We start from the raw sequence: 16,944 nt of genomic DNA, 5'->3' as shown, positions 1-16,944 counted from the left end.
TGCTGTATGTTTGATGAATATTTTATTCATGTTTTGACAATTGACAATTTTAATGAGTGTCATGTGCGTGTATTTATGCTTTTCGCGAAGTCCTTAACATGGATGAATGAAATGATTAACGCTACTATCTAATTTCCAGTGACTCCCAATATGATACAGTTCTAATAAAAAAAAAAAAAAGGTTTGTGAAGTTGAGTCGCATTCGATATTTTTACAATTACAATCATCATCATTACATCATTGCAGCAGCGTGTTAGAGCTGCAAAGATTTGATTTGCGTTTCCATTTCCCAGCCACCCCTCGTCAGACCACTTTAGTGAAACGGGAGGGGTAAGTAGCGTACTCGATTGTTCCCGAGTGGGCGGGGCTCTGGCTGCACACAGGTGGAGCGCATCCTACTCTGTCCGTGGTGCTGAAGGCTTCTCTTATTCCGGACCCGGACCTCCTCCCTCCGGCTGCCGAACCCCTAGTTCCTCCTCCAATATCCTCCACGAGCCGTGACAACTTGACGCGTTCGTCTTTCTACATCGGCCGGTGGATTTAAAAAAAAAAAAAATGGCTGTGCGTGGATTAAGAGACTGCGCAAGGCAAAAACGGACTTATTGGAGCACCGCTTTGTGACTGTGGAAGCAGTCTTTGCACACAGAGCGTCTTCGCCCTCTCCTTATTTCAGCTCGATTGGATCTCCAGGATAACGAGACGTTTCTTTTTGGGGAATCACAACGAAAACTCGAATTATTCGGATTACACAAACAATATGTACATACACCACTTGTGTTTCTTACACTAGAATAGTCGTGAAGATCATTTTTTGGGGGTGAAATGGAGCCTGAGCGCAATGAGGGGGGTGTTCCAAAGACTAAAGAGGGACTAAAACAAATTGCGGGAAAGGCCCTCGGAAGTCTGTACAGGTAAGGTGAATTTATATAATTGAAGCATGTTTTAAAATGAATTTAATGCATTTGTTGTTAGGAATATTGGATAAAATAAGCAAATTTCGTCCATATTTACTCCCTCCCAAATTAAGAAAAAATATTCTGGCGGGAATGATCATTTATGTGATGAATGTCAGGATATTGAGAGCACACGAATATTTAAGGATCACATATTTCCCAGGAGGACGAGCCCCAGCTCCACCAGCAGCTGTGCGTATTTTTTTTTAATTAATAATGAATGAAACTCAAGCGGTCGTGACAGAAAGTCTGCCATGATATCTATTAACATTCGGATCCGTCTGTATCAATGTAAAATCGATGCCAGTCAAATCAATTGACTCTTTTTTGTTTAATTTAGTGTAAGGACATAGCAGCTATACGTAGCAAAGGCTTTCATAATATTTTGAGTTATCATGTTAACGAATATTGTGAACTGTTAATAATGATTATATTATCTGTATTTTTTCTCTTCTCGTTCACAACAAGCTTGACGCACATATTTAAAAGCGGGTAAAATTTATTTTCAGACAGTTTTTTGCTTCGAGCTGGAAACAAAAACGTGACTCAAAGGTGTTGAAAAAAAAATCTGCCGCAGGCCCACTTTTTCTCAAGGCCTGCACGTTTACATGTCTGGTATTTTAAACAACCTTTTTCAATTCGAAAGGGAATAGAGCCGCATCTATACTTCATGTTTATTAGAGCTATAATTTTAAGACACATATTTGCAATTATATATATTTTTTAAAATTACCGCAGAGAGGACGTTGCTGCAATGCGGTATGAAGGTCATTGCCTTTCCTTTGGGGTTAATAAATAAAATTTTCAAATAAACCATCAAAAATGTGCTTTTATAGGCAGCTTCGTGCAAATAAAAAAAAATCCGTGAATGCACTTTCTGCGAATTTTCTTTGCATATCCAATTTGCCGGGCAATATGAATGTGAATATTTAATTGACTACGAGATTTATCGCACGCTTGATTTATTTATTTATTTAATTTCTTATTTTAACGCTTCGTGCCATGCAGGAGGTTGGAGAAGCGGCAACAGACGGGCGAGGCCATCGAACTGACCGAGGATGGGCGGCCCCGGGCCGAACAGGGCCGCGGGGGCCCCCTGTGTGACTGCACGTGTTTCGGACTCCCGCGCAGGTACATCATCGCTATGCTGAGCGGCCTGGGCTTCTGCATCTCTTTCGGCATCCGCTGCAACCTGGGCGTGGCCATTGTCAGCATGGTCAACAACAGCACCATCCACCAAAACGGCAAGATCATCATTAAAGAGGTAACCCCCCCAGCCCCCGACCCCTCCCCGAGCTCGTGCACACTTTGTGCGGGCAATCCATTCTTCGTATTTGCACTACCTCTGTCTACTCTCGCGATATGTTAACATTCTTTGGTTTTTGACAGAAAGCCAAATTTAACTGGGACCCAGAGACTGTGGGGATGATCCATGGCTCCTTCTTCTGGGGTTATATCGTTACCCAAATTCCAGGGGGGTACATTTCTTCCAGACTGGCTGCTAACAGGTTATTCATTTATCCAATTTGTTAAATGATCATGCTTTTATAGGTAATGTTTAATGACGCAATAGATGTCTAAACACTTTATAAACATACTATACACACAGATTATGGGGGAGGGGTCACTTATGAATGTCCTTAATTTTCAAAGAAATTCAATTATTTTTCAATGAAAGTTACTTTAATTAGAAACACAATCTGGAACAGGGGTCAGCAACCTTTTCGAGGTTAAGTGCTACACTTCTTGGGTACTGATTAAATCAAAGGGGTACCAGTTCGAGTCACACTTTACAAATAGCAATGTGCCAAAATGACCTTTAATTATATTTCACTATGAATAATTATTGATATTTATGTGTGAATACACTGATTAGTCAATCAAATTACACTTTGGTAAAATAGTGCATTTGAATAAAGTTAATCAAAATGCTTTACATTAATTAGGGCTACACGATTTTGGAAAAGCATACCTTGTATAGGTGTTGAATATTGCAATCTTGATATCGATATTATTGCAATATTTCACATATTGCCTACTTAAAGAAATTTGATTTTTATTCCCTAACCAAAGAAATGCATTTTTACTGCAGCAAAAATAATCAAGCTCACTGTATTATTATTTAATTCATTGAAATAACTTACAATTATATAGATATTATATTCTTTTTAATTATTTAGTGTTAGTAATGCTTCCAGAATTTTTCTTCTTGATGGCGCCGCCCATTTTAAATTGCATCTGATTGGTCAAAGTCAGATTAAAGCTAACGATTCCATATGGAGGTATACATTTATTGTCTGTCTTTGTGAAATGCATATTGCACGTGCTATTATCGTGATGATCGGTATATTGTGCAGTCCTACTTAATATCAATAGATAGATCTGATATTGCATAAATTGCAGTATAAAATATTTGTGACTCCCAAACGCCTGAACGGTAATTTAAGTACTTTTTAATGTGTTTAAATGGAACATGATTACTGTAAATATTTGGATTTTCCAAGTGCCATACAATCTTGATTGACAATATGCCAATAACTGTAGATGTACTTTGTCGTGTTATAAAACTGTACTGCACCCTGATAGCTGTTTCGAATACAATGTTTTTTGTTGAGGATTATAAAATATGCAGTGCTGACTGAATCAATACACTTTCATCGTTGGCTACTTCATGCTGTGTCCATATTTAAAAATCCATTTAATTCTTACATCTCTGATTTGGAACAATAGAAATGTCAGCCATGTCCACATAAATGTGAGTCTTAAAAAGCTCCCAGTTGATAAAAGTGAGGATTTTGTTGATGCCCACCAGGCGTGCCTCCACCCTCCCTCCATGTTAATGAGCTCCCATGGGAGACACCGTGTCTAATCCTTTATGTTCACGTGTAGGCATGGCGACCGCCTCAGCCAAGGCCCTGTGTGAAATGTGGCTGCGACTAATAATTGTGGGATGATTCCGATCCATGCCGCATGATCTCTACAACTATTCAACAGGGACAATTGGCGAGACTGAAGGAGAGGGCAAAATAACATTAAGATAAGAGATAAGACAATCAGAATCAGAAATCAGAAATCAGAATCAGAAATGCCTTTATTGTCATTGTACTCGATCATCAATAATGTGAAAACAAACAATGGGACATGCAGTTTACAACTACGCACAGATCTTAGCGGACTGCTTATGCAACATGTACGTTAACGAACAGCCGGTATGGACTTCAAATCGCATATAGTAATGAAAAAAAGCACCAAAAAAAGATCAATACGGCTGCTGCATGTAATGGAGGAGCAAATGTTTGAGCATCATGTTGCCAAGTAAGCTGAGCCCACAGACGCCTTCTGTTCCAAACACCTTTTTTCTCCCTTCCCTTTCCTCTGTGTGGGTGTGTGTGTGGGGGTGTGTGTGTGCGTGTGTAGGATCCAATTAAGATTGATTTATATATGCTTCAACAGCAGCATCTGAGTGTTTTTACTTCAATATGTGGTGCGGAATATTAACAATCACATTGTACAGTGGCACACAATTTGTCCCAAGTTGTTTTTTTGTCTCTAAATAACGGAAAAAGAAATAACTTCCAAGCCAAATTGTTTCCATCATCAGTAAGTCTTTTACCTGCATTTTACAAGTAATATAGTAAAAGGCGTGCACCTGTCAAATGAGTTATACAGCAAATATATTTTTTTAGGTTTCCATGGAAAAATTATGAAAAAAAAAGCACAATGACATCAAAGATCTGTAACTTTGAACATAAATTATAAGAATGAAACACTATAAAGAAGTCAACTTAAAATGAAAATTCATGTTTGTCCCGACGGCGTGAGTAACAAATTTGAATGAAACTCAGATCGTGCCATAGTCACTAGCATAAATAAACGCAGTATTAGAGTCATAATTATCGTAAATATTTGCATGGTAAGCTTTTCTAGGACATAATTAAAAACATGAAACGAACAACAGTAGGTACGCGTGTAACCTTCGCTGACGTATTTTTATGATGCTGCACACGAGTCGATTGCCACTACTGAGAAAATCGAACTTAATGCTAATAATGTACAACTCTACAAACAGGCTAAGAAAGGGCATCAGTGTCAAAATTTTATAAAAAAATAAATAAAAATAAAATAAACAAGGGATAGCAGAACATGAACAACGGGGCAACACATGTAGACAGAAAATACATGATTTATCCTTTTGGGGGGGGGGGGAAGACTAATTTTACAGCAGCTGACTGAGTCAGTGAAACAGTTCTTCATGAGTGTCAAGGCGCTTGCACCAGGAGTAGCACGACATCCATTGAACTGCAGCAAAGAAATGTGTCGAAAAACGTTCAATTCATGACATTCTATTTAATTATGTAATTACTGTACGTTTCTAGGATATAAACTATTAGTGTGCTATTTTCCTCATTAAATTTTACATTCATTTTTTTTTTTTTTATTTGGGAGGCTGGGACAAACATATCCAGTGGAAGCAGTGCAACCAAGAGAAACGCGACAGAATGAAGAGAACTGAGACTGTTGGGAAAATTCATTGACTCATTCATTATCCGTACTGCTCATCCTCTGAAATTAAAATTAATTCAATTCCATGGGCCGAATTTTAGAATTTAGTTCCTAAAAGGTCAGTGCTTGTGATAGTGCTCAAGATCTCAGTCAAACATTTTGACTTCAAATCTTCCTCTATAACCTGCTGATTTTCATGAGCTCAAATGATGTTTGTTAATATCCGTCTCATCTGTGCAGAGTTTTCGGGGCTGCAATCGTGCTGACATCCACCCTGAACATGTTCATCCCCTCAGCGGCCCGCGCACACTACGGATGCGTCATCTTTGTGAGGATATTACAAGGCTTGGTGGAGGTGCTGTTCCATATTGACCTTTAACATGATTGAAAAGAAATGAAATAAAAACATCTCATTTATCGAGCGCTAGAATCGGGGCCCCTCGGCTGATAAAAGTATCCTGACATTCTCTATTTAATCACCTTTTGTCTCCATTTATGGATCAATCCTTTCATCGTAGTGCACATGGTTGCCAGAGTGGTCAACAAAGAACGAATCGCATGGCTTATGCAGTGTACTCCTCCAAATGTTCACACAGAGAACAAAAGAGCTCGGGACAAAACCACTTAATGCTCGCGGCTCAATAGAAAGATTCATTTGCTATTATAAAGACTGAAGGTTATGTTCTTTTGTTAGGCTACATGTTGTCATTTCAATGGCGCTTCGTGGCAATGAGAGAAGGCGACGGACGGCTGTGCGCAGCCCAAGCATCCACTTATTCGTATTTGCATTCGGGCCAGTCTCCCTTTGCAAGCCCCAGCAATTTGTGTCTATCAATAGTTGATTGTATGCCACTTAGTGGCTAATGAAGATTTAATGATGATTTTTTTTTTTTTCTCCATCAAGTGGCAGTCTGCTTGAATTTGTACCGGACTCACACTTCACCTATTAGACTCCATTAGAGAGGTCAGCTACAACCATGTCGCACTCTTTGTTATCAGTTCCAATTTGTCACCGGCACATTTACCGCTGGACAGCATACGGTAATTTTACATGTAGTTTAAGTCAGTGGCCTATTTTGGGGGGGGGGTTTCAGTCATCGTTCATGCTGTCTAGCGAAAATCAGATAATAAATGAAGATAAGAAGTGAATTCTGTGATTTGCTTTTTCTAAATACAATAAATATGATTGAAGATAACTGCAGAAAATGTGCAAAGACTGAGAACGACAGTATGCCGTACTCATTTGTGGAGATATAGCATCAAACTGATTTTCATTGTTGTGGTCTCAGCGCATTCAACTGACGCGCACCCAACGTGGGATTCACGATTATAAAGCCTCACTTAACATCCTTGCCGATTTTTTTAAATCCAAGTTTGGCAGGGTGGTTAACAACACTCTTATCTGTGGTGTGTCAAATTTAGAAGACAATAATTAATCCACCCGTTTTTACCCATCTCAAGGGGCGGCCATTTTGTCACGTTCTGTTGACAGAAAATGACACACAGTTGCTCAGGTAACGGCCAATCATGGCTCACCTGTTTTCTGAAGCTGAGCCATAATTGGTCGTAATTGGTCCTGAGAAACTGTGATGTCATTTTAAGTCGTCAGAAAGCGACAAAATGGCCGCCGCTGAGATGTACAAAAACGGGTGGACTTTACTGCTTAACTTGTATCCCTCAGACGCAATCTTAATAAGAATGCTGTGTTTCGTGATTCGAGTGGGCCTGCGTAGAACATATTCTTGTGAAGAACTTTTTGGTTTGCCTTCCACATTAAAGAAATTCTTACTGACAGTGTCAGTGAAACCTGAGCACACTTATGTTTCCGTTTGCAGGGTGTGACTTATCCAGCATGTCATGGAATTTGGAGTAAATGGGCTCCCCCTCTGGAAAGGAGTCGTCTGGCAACCATCTCTTTCTGTGGTACTTGACGAAACACACTTAACATGTCTGGAAAATGACATTTCGGTATATAATTGCTAAATTTTGCTCCGCAATGTGTCTAAATGTCTGTTGGAGACTTAACATTGTTGACAGGGATTTGCTTGTGAATAAAGCAGCAGCCAGGGATGATATTTTTCTGGCTCACAGGATCCTATGCTGGTGCGGTGATAGCCATGCCTCTGGCTGGAATCTTGGTGCAGTACACAGGGTGGTCATCCGTTTTCTATGTGTATGGTCAGTAAACATATCATCTCCTCCTTCAATTGGTTCATCTTAGTTTAGATCACCTTAGGAACTGCACGCTGTCAGTAATCTTTCAGGACTTTACTGAGTCCTCATTAGGCTGCTCGAACCTGCCCATTCAATCCTCACAGGTACCTTTGGTTTAATCTGGTACATGTTCTGGATCTTGGTGTCCTACGAGAGCCCGGCCGAGCACCCGACCATCACGGAGGAGGAGCGTCGTTATATCGAGGAGAGCATTGGAGAAAGCGCCCAGCTGATGGGTGCCATGGAGGTCACTTTTCCATCTCAGGCCAACAATTTGTGTACCTTTGCGTTCAGAATCCAGTTAATAAATTTTTTTCTCCATTTTAAATCAGAAATTCAAGACCCCCTGGAGGAAGTTCTTCACCTCCATGCCCGTCTATGCAATTATTGTGGCAAACTTCTGCAGGAGCTGGACCTTTTATCTGCTACTCATCAGCCAACCAGCGTACTTTGAAGAGGTGTTTGGCTTTGAAATAAGCAAGGTAAGCATATCAACCCAGAACGACAACTAATGATTCCCCCCCCCCCTTTTAAGCGACACTCATCTGTACTGAAACAGAGACAAATTTGAAGTTGAAAGGCTTGCGAGATTTATGGTGTCCTAATCAGTGACTGTCTCATCTTTAAACGGAATAATCTCGTCTCCCTCATGCGAGAGAAGCATGAATCAAGCTTGTCTGGCAGTTGTGATTCAGGCTACGGAGGAGAGTGTGATTGCTGAGGGTGATATACAACCCCAGCACACACACCCTCACACATAAACACACACACTGGAAGAATCATCTTTGTGTCACGTGTGCCACCCAGGTTGGAATAGTATCAGCGCTCCCCCACTTGGTCATGACCATCATCGTGCCCTTAGGAGGCCAGTTAGCCGACTACCTGCGTACGCACAACATCATGTCCACCACGACGGTCCGCAAGATCATGAACTGTGGAGGTGAGCTAGTGCATGTGAGTACAAAGTGAAGCGATGACATTATCCAGCAGCTCACATGTGTCTGGCTGATTTTAGGATTCGGTATGGAGGCCACCCTCCTCCTGGTGGTGGGTTACTCTCACAGTAAGGGGATAGCCATCTCCTTCTTGGTGCTGGCGGTGGGCTTTAGTGGCTTTGCGATATCAGGTGAGGCTTCAAATAAGTGCAGGTTTATGTTTCGGGTAGAGGTGGAGAAAGTACTTGCACTGTCAAAAAGTATTCTGTTCCAAGCAGAAGCACTGATTCGTCTGCTTTAATTACAAATGCGGGGTTTGTAGTTTTACTTACTACCTCTAAGTCTCCCCCGAAAAGTCCTCATTGATGTGCCGTGCTCTGAAATGCAGTGAAATACAAAAGTAATAATTAATTTAACTGTCAATTTTAATCAATACATCTTTGAATATCATTTTTTTTTTTTTTTTTTTTATAGACTGTGGCTTCTATGCCATCAAAACAACTGGTTGCTAACATTGTGCTGGGACTAAAAAATGTTTAATTAGTTCATTTTAATAGGAAAAATATACAATATCCATATAATATTAAAGAGGGATATTTTGAATGCCAAATCAGGTGGTTTTTAAAGTAGCCCAAGAGAACAAATTCACCGTTAATCATTCTTGTAGCTGACAACATTAAACAATTCTCTTAAATAGGGTCAAGGTCAAAATCTTGCTTGTCCCATCATCGTCATAAATCTTCCCTGGTTCATATTCCGACATGTTGCAGCTGTTTCTGTTTTTTTTTTTCCTGCCTTATAATTCTCAAAGACCTCAATTATTCAAATCAACGAAGATTTTTTTCAGTTGTAGGGACTAAAATAACATTCAAGTAACTTACAGGTACCTGAAACATCTATTTATGGAGAGCAATAAAAATATTTGTAATTTGTACTACCACTGGTTAGATTTGGTCCAAAATCTCAATGCTAAATTCTTTTGCTCGTACTTTGTAGGTTTCAACGTCAACCATTTAGACATCGCTCCACGCTACGCCAGCATCCTCATGGGCATCTCCAATGGCGTGGGCACGCTGTCAGGGATGGTCTGCCCTCTAATTGTCGGAGCCATGACAAAGAATAAGGTGAGCTATTTTTTTTCTGCCACAGTGCTGATGCAAGTGGGGAGCATTTGCAATTTTCATTTTGAAATGCAACATTTTAAATCCTTTCTTCTACTTTCTGAGCCATGCCATTCACTCAGCACCTTGCTGTCTTGAAGTTTTGGAACGCGACATCACACAGGTTTAAGGGTTAGTCCCTAAAATAAAAGGAGGATTCTCTGACCAGTTTTGAAGGCTAGATTTTTAAAAAGCTTCTATTCCCAATGATCTAAAAATGACCCATTACATGATTTCTTTTGACTACATTTTTTCAGTGTTGGCGTATGGCAACTATCAAATCAGCTCTGCAGGCCTTTAAATTGTGACAAGGTCTAACCACTATTTCTGGTCCCAGACTCGGGAAGAGTGGCAGTATGTCTTCCTGATTGCCTCCCTGGTGCATTACGGGGGCGTGGTGTTCTACGGGATCTTCGCATCCGGGGAAAAACAGCCGTGGGCCGACCCAGAGGAGACCAGCGATGAGAAGTGCGGCTTCATTGATGAGGACGAGCTGGCCGAAGAGACAGGTGACATCACGCAAGGTTACGGCGCCATGGGCGGCCCTGCTAAAAGCTACGGAGCCACGGCGCAGCTCAACGGAGGATGGGTTCAGGACTGGGATAAGACGGAGGAGTATGTTCAGGAACCGGCCGGGAAGATGTACTCAGAGCGAGGTTATTCTTAAGAACATATATGTCCAATTTCCATTAAAAGATTGCACAATCGAACATCATAGATAGATGAATCCATTCTGTGTATTGTAGTCGTAACGGCGGTTCTAGTCTCTAACGGCCGGTGTAAAGGGAAGTCCACGTTAGATTCTCACACACTTCTCATTACATCTAACAGTCAGCGTAGAGAGGTTGCAAAGCAAGCTGCAGGCCCATATTGTCTTAGGCACCCGAACCTCATCAGTTTACTTGGACAACATGAGCCAGACGACACTGCAGTAGACCATCACGCAAGGTCTCTCTCCTATTGCACTGAAATTATCACAAGAATTCTAAAAAAAAAAAAACAGAAAAAAATGATATTGTGTTTTATGTACTGTATATACCTGTATACTGTTTCTGTGAGACTATTGTGGATTTGGGTCATTGATCTGTGTTTAACCTTGATATAAAAAAGGCCATATTTTTCATGGACAGCACCTTTTCAGGGAGATGTCTGCTTGCAAAAAAGGTTTTCTGCTCCTCGAAGCGAGACCTCTTGAAGACAAAAATAGAGCGAGTGAACCTTAGGATTGTAGTGTCTTTGCTTGCATGACTTTGCGCCAATCAATGTTGAGATGAAGCGTTGTCCTCATTCATCCCACCCGCCACGATAGAAGAGAATATAAAACGTCGCGCAATGAGGTGGTGAGGTGAGACAAATCAGAAGCCTGTTCATTCAAGTTTGGTGTGCACTGCAATAAATCCTGTGTAACGGCTGCTAACCACCACCTTCTGTTTTTGTAACGTAACACTGGCTTGCTGTATTCTTGTTTTGGAGTCATGCGGTGATATCAACGAATAATTTTACTCGTATGGCGAGAATCCAGCTTTAGTGCTCATCGGTGCCGACTTTTGACAGTGAGGAATGCAGTACTGTGTGTGGACGACTCCTTTGGTGTTTCTTGATTGTTTTCACTCATTCATGAAAGGCTCTTCCATTTGAAATTCTTTGCTTCTTTGTTTCACCATTTGCTGTATGAAACCTGCAAGGATGTTTAAAATATATGAATATTTAAGAATGTTTAAGATGACCAAAAGATGTTCTCATATGCATTGTGCCTGAAGTCAATGTATACAGATAAATGTGATTTTATGGATACAAATATTGTGTTGAACAAAGAGGTATGTTGATGTTGAAAAGTGCTATAAAAAGGCTCATTTTATATATATAAAAAAAAAAAAAAAAACACTGCAAAAGGAATGCTTTTGTCCTCATCTTTTCATCCCTCGTGAAAGTTTAGCAAAGGTTTTTCAGGTGTTTAGCAACCAAACCAGTTAAGCACCTTCTCCAATCAGCCGGTTGTGCTCCGATATATTCTCTCCACATTTCTCATTAGTAAATCAATGGCAAAAGTCTCTAGGGTCCAAAGAGAAGTATTGGACTCGGGAGCTTGGTAATTGGTAGACGGAGAGAGGAACAACAATGTTAATGGAACGACTGGAGTTTACATCCCAACAAGATTCGCGCAATGACGATGCACATGGCGGAAAATCAGCGAGGGAGCCTATGCACGAATTAATTTAAATGACGAGAAAACATCTATTTTTTTTCTACTCTACACATCTAAGAATCGCTATCCACATTCGCTGCACGACAGTTAAGTGAATCAATGACGAAAGAGGGCATTCTATTAAATTTGTGCAGTGTGTGGGGACATACAGTAAACACACCTCAGCATGTCCTCCACACCTCTGAGGTCAGTCGTGCTACACTCAGCACATATTGACGCGGCTCCAAAATTAAATCTAGTCACGGGACAAACAAATCAATACCACCACAGCACAATAACGGATTACATAAAACGGCATCAATAAAGTTTTAATTGAGTTGACAACAAGGGGAGGTCATGGTGGAGCTTTTATTTGCCAATTTTGGAGGACAAGCAAAACTAAACAAAATGTGATGCGACGCTGAGGAGGGCGCGTGTGAACCTGAGAAACATGCTTTTTTTCCCCCACTGTACTACAATAAAGTGTCATTGCACATCCACCCCAGTAGATGGCAGTGGCACTCTCGTTGTTTATTGTGCGCAGCAAGTATTAACTCTACGGTGTAGGTATGTTTTGCAACGAAAATGCTAATATTTGTAGTTGCGGCGGAGATTCGGAGAGATGGGAAATTAATTGGAGTAAAAATGAAAGTTGCCAAAAATATGAATAAGGAAGTACGTATACCAGTACCAGAAAGTTTTTATACTCCTTACCTTACGACAACGGTACTGAGAATAACTGGTTAAGGTGTGCACCAAATTTTAGAAACACTACACAATATCTAATCTCATTAAATTTGACACTATGCTGCAACATTTTATTTTTTTCCTCCGAGCTTGACACGAGCGGCACATATATTGTCGGAGGGTGGCTCATTGCCCACGATGGATATACCTCAAGCCACATTAGTCTTTACTGCGCTGTCTGATCACAAGAAGCAGCACTAAGCAAGCAGCAAGCAATTACAATAAATCTCAGTTCCTCCTTGGATAATCGTCCCGTCGGCCGGGAAGGAAGGTAAAAGCCATCAACACTTGCCACCGCCCGCCTCTCCCCACTGCACGTGTTGATTTGACAGAAAACCCAATTGTGTCACCGGTCATGTGGAACGTGTTATTCCTCCTGCCACACCAGTCACCGTGGTCACGGCTGTTGCACTGGTGACAAGCTTGTTAGGTATACGCTGCGCTGTAATTGGACTAAATCTGGAGTCGGGGTTTTCACTCAAAGCAGGGAGCAGCTTGGATTCACTTTGTTGACTTTGTGCAGCATCACGGTCACGTCACAGTTTTGAGGGGAGAGGATGGACTGTTGTCGGTGTGTGGGGCAGGTGCAGTTTGGATCCTCGGGGACTGTAATGGGATGATGCCCCAGCCCAATGAGTGTTTGATGACGGGCTCGCGCTCCTCTCCAGGGAGCCCGCCTGCATGCAATTATCTGGCCGGCCGTGCTCCCCCTTGCCAAATTGTACCCTACCACCACTCCACACTGCTGCCTCCATTGCCATTCATTTTCTAATAATCCTCCATCAAGTCACTGGCTGTAATTAGAAGGCCAAATTCCAAATGTAGCGTTGAAGTAATTGGTGTTTTATGAGCCTATCACGTGTGGCGTTACACCGCCTCGGGGCAACTGAATTGTACACCCCCCCCCGCCCATTAATAAAACAGTAATGACTGCATGCTTGGAGCCCCAATCAATGCATCTTACATGCATTAACGGCACCCACGTGCATGTGCTCAAGAATATTTGGATGCAAGCTTCGAAAGCCATTCTTTTTGCAAACTTCTCCCTTACAAGAAAAGAGATTCTTCTCAGCTCATTTTAAGCTTTCATCCGTGCTTCCTTTCTCATCCTACTCAAACATTTATGGATACCAAACTGGATACTCATAATACAGCAGGGATCTTATGATGATATTTTTTTTTCTTTTTATTATGGGGTTACATTTTCAGACCTGCTTATTACTTTTTTCCCCGAGATTGCGGTATCCAATGTGTTACTACTTTCTCTCCCTCCACAGAACTGGCTCAGATCGTGTCGTTTGTGTGTGAGCGCATCTATCACAAGTTGATCCAGTTCCCCTCCCCCATATCACATTCGGGTGACAGTTTCATAGCTCTCCTCTTTGCAGTGTGTCCACATTGGTATCGTACACACCGAGACAAAGGGATGAGAGGCTGATAAGATTTTTACAAGATAGCCTTTGTGCTGGTGAAGCACTTCTGATGACAACGTGGATAAAATGTGAGCATAATATCGAGGAATGGTTGAAAGAAAATTATCGCGTGCCTTAAAAAAGGGGACCTTGGCAGGGGACAAAAAATAATAATTTTGGATTAATAATATTGTGTCGAGCATTTTGGTGTTTGAAGGGGAATTGAAGTGAAAAAATGTTCTATACAATATTGTCCATGAATTCCAATATTGTTAACATGGTATTCTGATTAATATTACGTTTGTGGAATATGGATTAAGAAGTAAAATGCATCTGTTAATATCCATTTTAAAAATACTGTTATAGATAACAACTGATTTGTTTGTGTTGACCATAATACAAGTGTTGAAAGTCACAGCATCAAATTTAATTTGGTTTGAGCTTGAGATATTGCTTACCGTATAAAGTATTCTTGTCAAAGTTGACCTTTTCAAAGATGCCTGTACAATTTTTGGCCCTAAAAACGTCCAAAAAAAAAAGACATTAGCATCCGATAATAGTTACAATTAAACAGTTCAAACTGAATGGTTGTGTTTTTACTGCAGTATAATGTTTGCACAAATTGCATTTCTGCAAGCACAGCACATCTTTCAGGGGAGTCTGACGGAGCACTTTTCATAAATCCCACCCCCCCCAAAAAAAAATCTCATGCGCATTCGCCAATGACTCACTAAAAACAATATAAGACTGCTCTGCATGCGTGATCATCAGGATGGAACACAGGTGTGAAGCGCCGCCCCCTCACACCCACTTCTGTGATCTGTCTGCAGGGGCCAGACGAGGCCAACGTCGGAGCGGCTTAGGCACGTGCCAAGGGAGGGCTCTAAACCCTCACAACCCCCAACCCACCAGCCCCTATTCAAACCACCAGATGGGGGCTGGAGCAGACCTTTAATGAATGCTATCCCTCACCACGCACAGCAGACACCCTCCACTTGTCTCCCTGCAGTTGATTGTTGCCACACGTGGTCAAAGAACCATAAAAGGGGTGAGGGTAGTATGACTTTTCCTCAGAGGACACTTCATTAGGAATAAATCTAATGAGAACCAATATGTCCTCCCTCTAAATTAAATCAACGGCTGCAAACTATAGACACAATCATCAAGACTGGGCATATTATCAGCTATGTTGTTGATGCCCATTAAATAGGGGAGAAATTTACTTGTGCGCCGAAATCTGCATTGGAAAAGAAATTGGATTTAAGGGGTTCATCCAGTCGGGATGGGCTATTTTTCAATAACAAGCAATATTTATGGATGTGTATTACTTTATCAGGAGAATTGTATTAGCATGCATTTTCTATTTGATCAATTTGTTTCGGGGAAATCATTGAATAAATAATCATTTGAAAACAGCCCCGAAGAAATTAGGGATTTGGCCACGCCCGATTCATACCAGGGCTTGATCACAATTCGTCCATACAAAGTCATTGTAAATATGTCACAAATAATGTCAAAATATTCTGTTGGTGCTCACTGAAAAGGATGTACCACAATTTTTGTAATTAAAGAAAATTGGGAAGAACTACGCTGCTTACTTTTGACACACGATCCTGATAAAGGTTGTGAATAAGAGCAACAAGTTAGAACTAGATTGAAGTAATCATCATTCAACATTTTACCGTAGCGACAAAGATATTATTTGGCCATTATAGGCTCATGAAAATTGGAAATAACTATAAAATTTTGACAGCAATCGTGCAAAAAAAAAATTTTCCCAATGCCACCATCTGCCAACACGGAGTGTTTGAGATTTAGTTGTTGCTAAAGTAGTACTTTTAATTTTCAAAAATGGCAACTAAATACTCGTTATAGGGCACCGATCATATTCAAACATTGAATTACTGTACTTACAATATTAAGTAATTATATGCTTGGAACCATTTTCATATCAGATGGGGTGTGTTTCTTTTCATCTGGGGGCTGACATTAATCATCACTATGGCTACATCATACGTGAGAGGCTGTGAAAGAGAGAAAAAAAAAAAAAGGAGTCCCAAAGACTAAATGTTAACTCTGCTTGGAAACGTGGAAATTGCTTTTGGCCGACGAATTGGTTTTGGTGTGCTGCACCCACGTGATGAAAATCCAATTGAGATCATTTACATGTTTTTACAACAGAGGAGCAGGTGAGACCCCTTTAATCATGGCCGCTTCCCCTTTTGTCAGCCACATATGTTCCTTCTGCCTCGGAAATAAATTGGTTGTGTACACGCGGGCTGTTACTCAGTGACCCTTGTCTGTCACTGCGTGAATTGCTTTCACGGCGTGTTAAACGAGCCATGGCTGTGTTGGTGCTTGCATGCACGCGATGTCGGGGCCTCTAATCCACGGTGCGGCACACACCAGCTATTGTGCATGCAGCTTTTGATTGAACACACAGGATGTGCCTAATTGATCCCTTGCCACAGAGGTGCTGCGGCCCATCGGCAGCCACGTGTGAATTAGTATTCAAGTCATCTGACTGGCGCAGACCCAATCATGTTTGTATTTCACAACACCTTTTTATATCTGTAAGCCATGTCAGTGGGGGGGGGGGGGATCTCAATTTTTCTTATTTAGACACAGACCAACGTGTTTTTTTTCTTTTGTGGAGACAAAGTAATCTCAGCACTTCAGAATTTCTTTTTAAAAATCTGGTTGATTTTTTCCCCCATTCTCTAAACTCATTCAGCGCTTTGTTTCTCTCATTTAATGAGCATTTTGTCATGCGCGCGACCCACGCGAGGATAAACGGTACAGATAATGGATAGATTTAGAGAAGAGAAACAAAAA

At 41.0% G+C, this 16,944-nt stretch overlaps 1 protein-coding gene across 1 annotated transcript; it reads left to right on the top strand.

Annotated features, from left to right (window-relative positions):
* The first annotated feature begins 313 nt into the window (after positions 1-313).
* Positions 314-11,661, top strand: slc17a6a (solute carrier family 17 member 6a). Its single transcript, XM_088298271.1, has 12 exons — positions 314-911; positions 1,962-2,217; positions 2,343-2,461; positions 5,697-5,811; positions 7,292-7,379; positions 7,548-7,634; positions 7,775-7,917; positions 8,003-8,152; positions 8,478-8,610; positions 8,686-8,796; positions 9,602-9,729; positions 10,103-11,661. The coding sequence occupies exons 1-12, from the start codon at positions 823-825 to the stop codon at positions 10,430-10,432; spliced, it is 1,749 nt and encodes a 582-aa protein (XP_088154397.1). The 5' UTR covers positions 314-822; the 3' UTR covers positions 10,433-11,661.
* Positions 11,662-16,944: the final 5,283 nt, after the last annotated feature.

This window comes from Idiotropiscis lumnitzeri, chromosome 6, assembly GCF_059441095.1.
Source record: "Idiotropiscis lumnitzeri isolate Australia: NSW breed Sydney's pygmy pipehorse chromosome 6, RoL_Ilum_1.0, whole genome shotgun sequence".
NCBI lineage: Eukaryota > Metazoa > Chordata > Actinopteri > Syngnathiformes > Syngnathidae > Idiotropiscis > Idiotropiscis lumnitzeri.
This window is presented reverse-complemented; position numbering and strand designations above follow the sequence as displayed.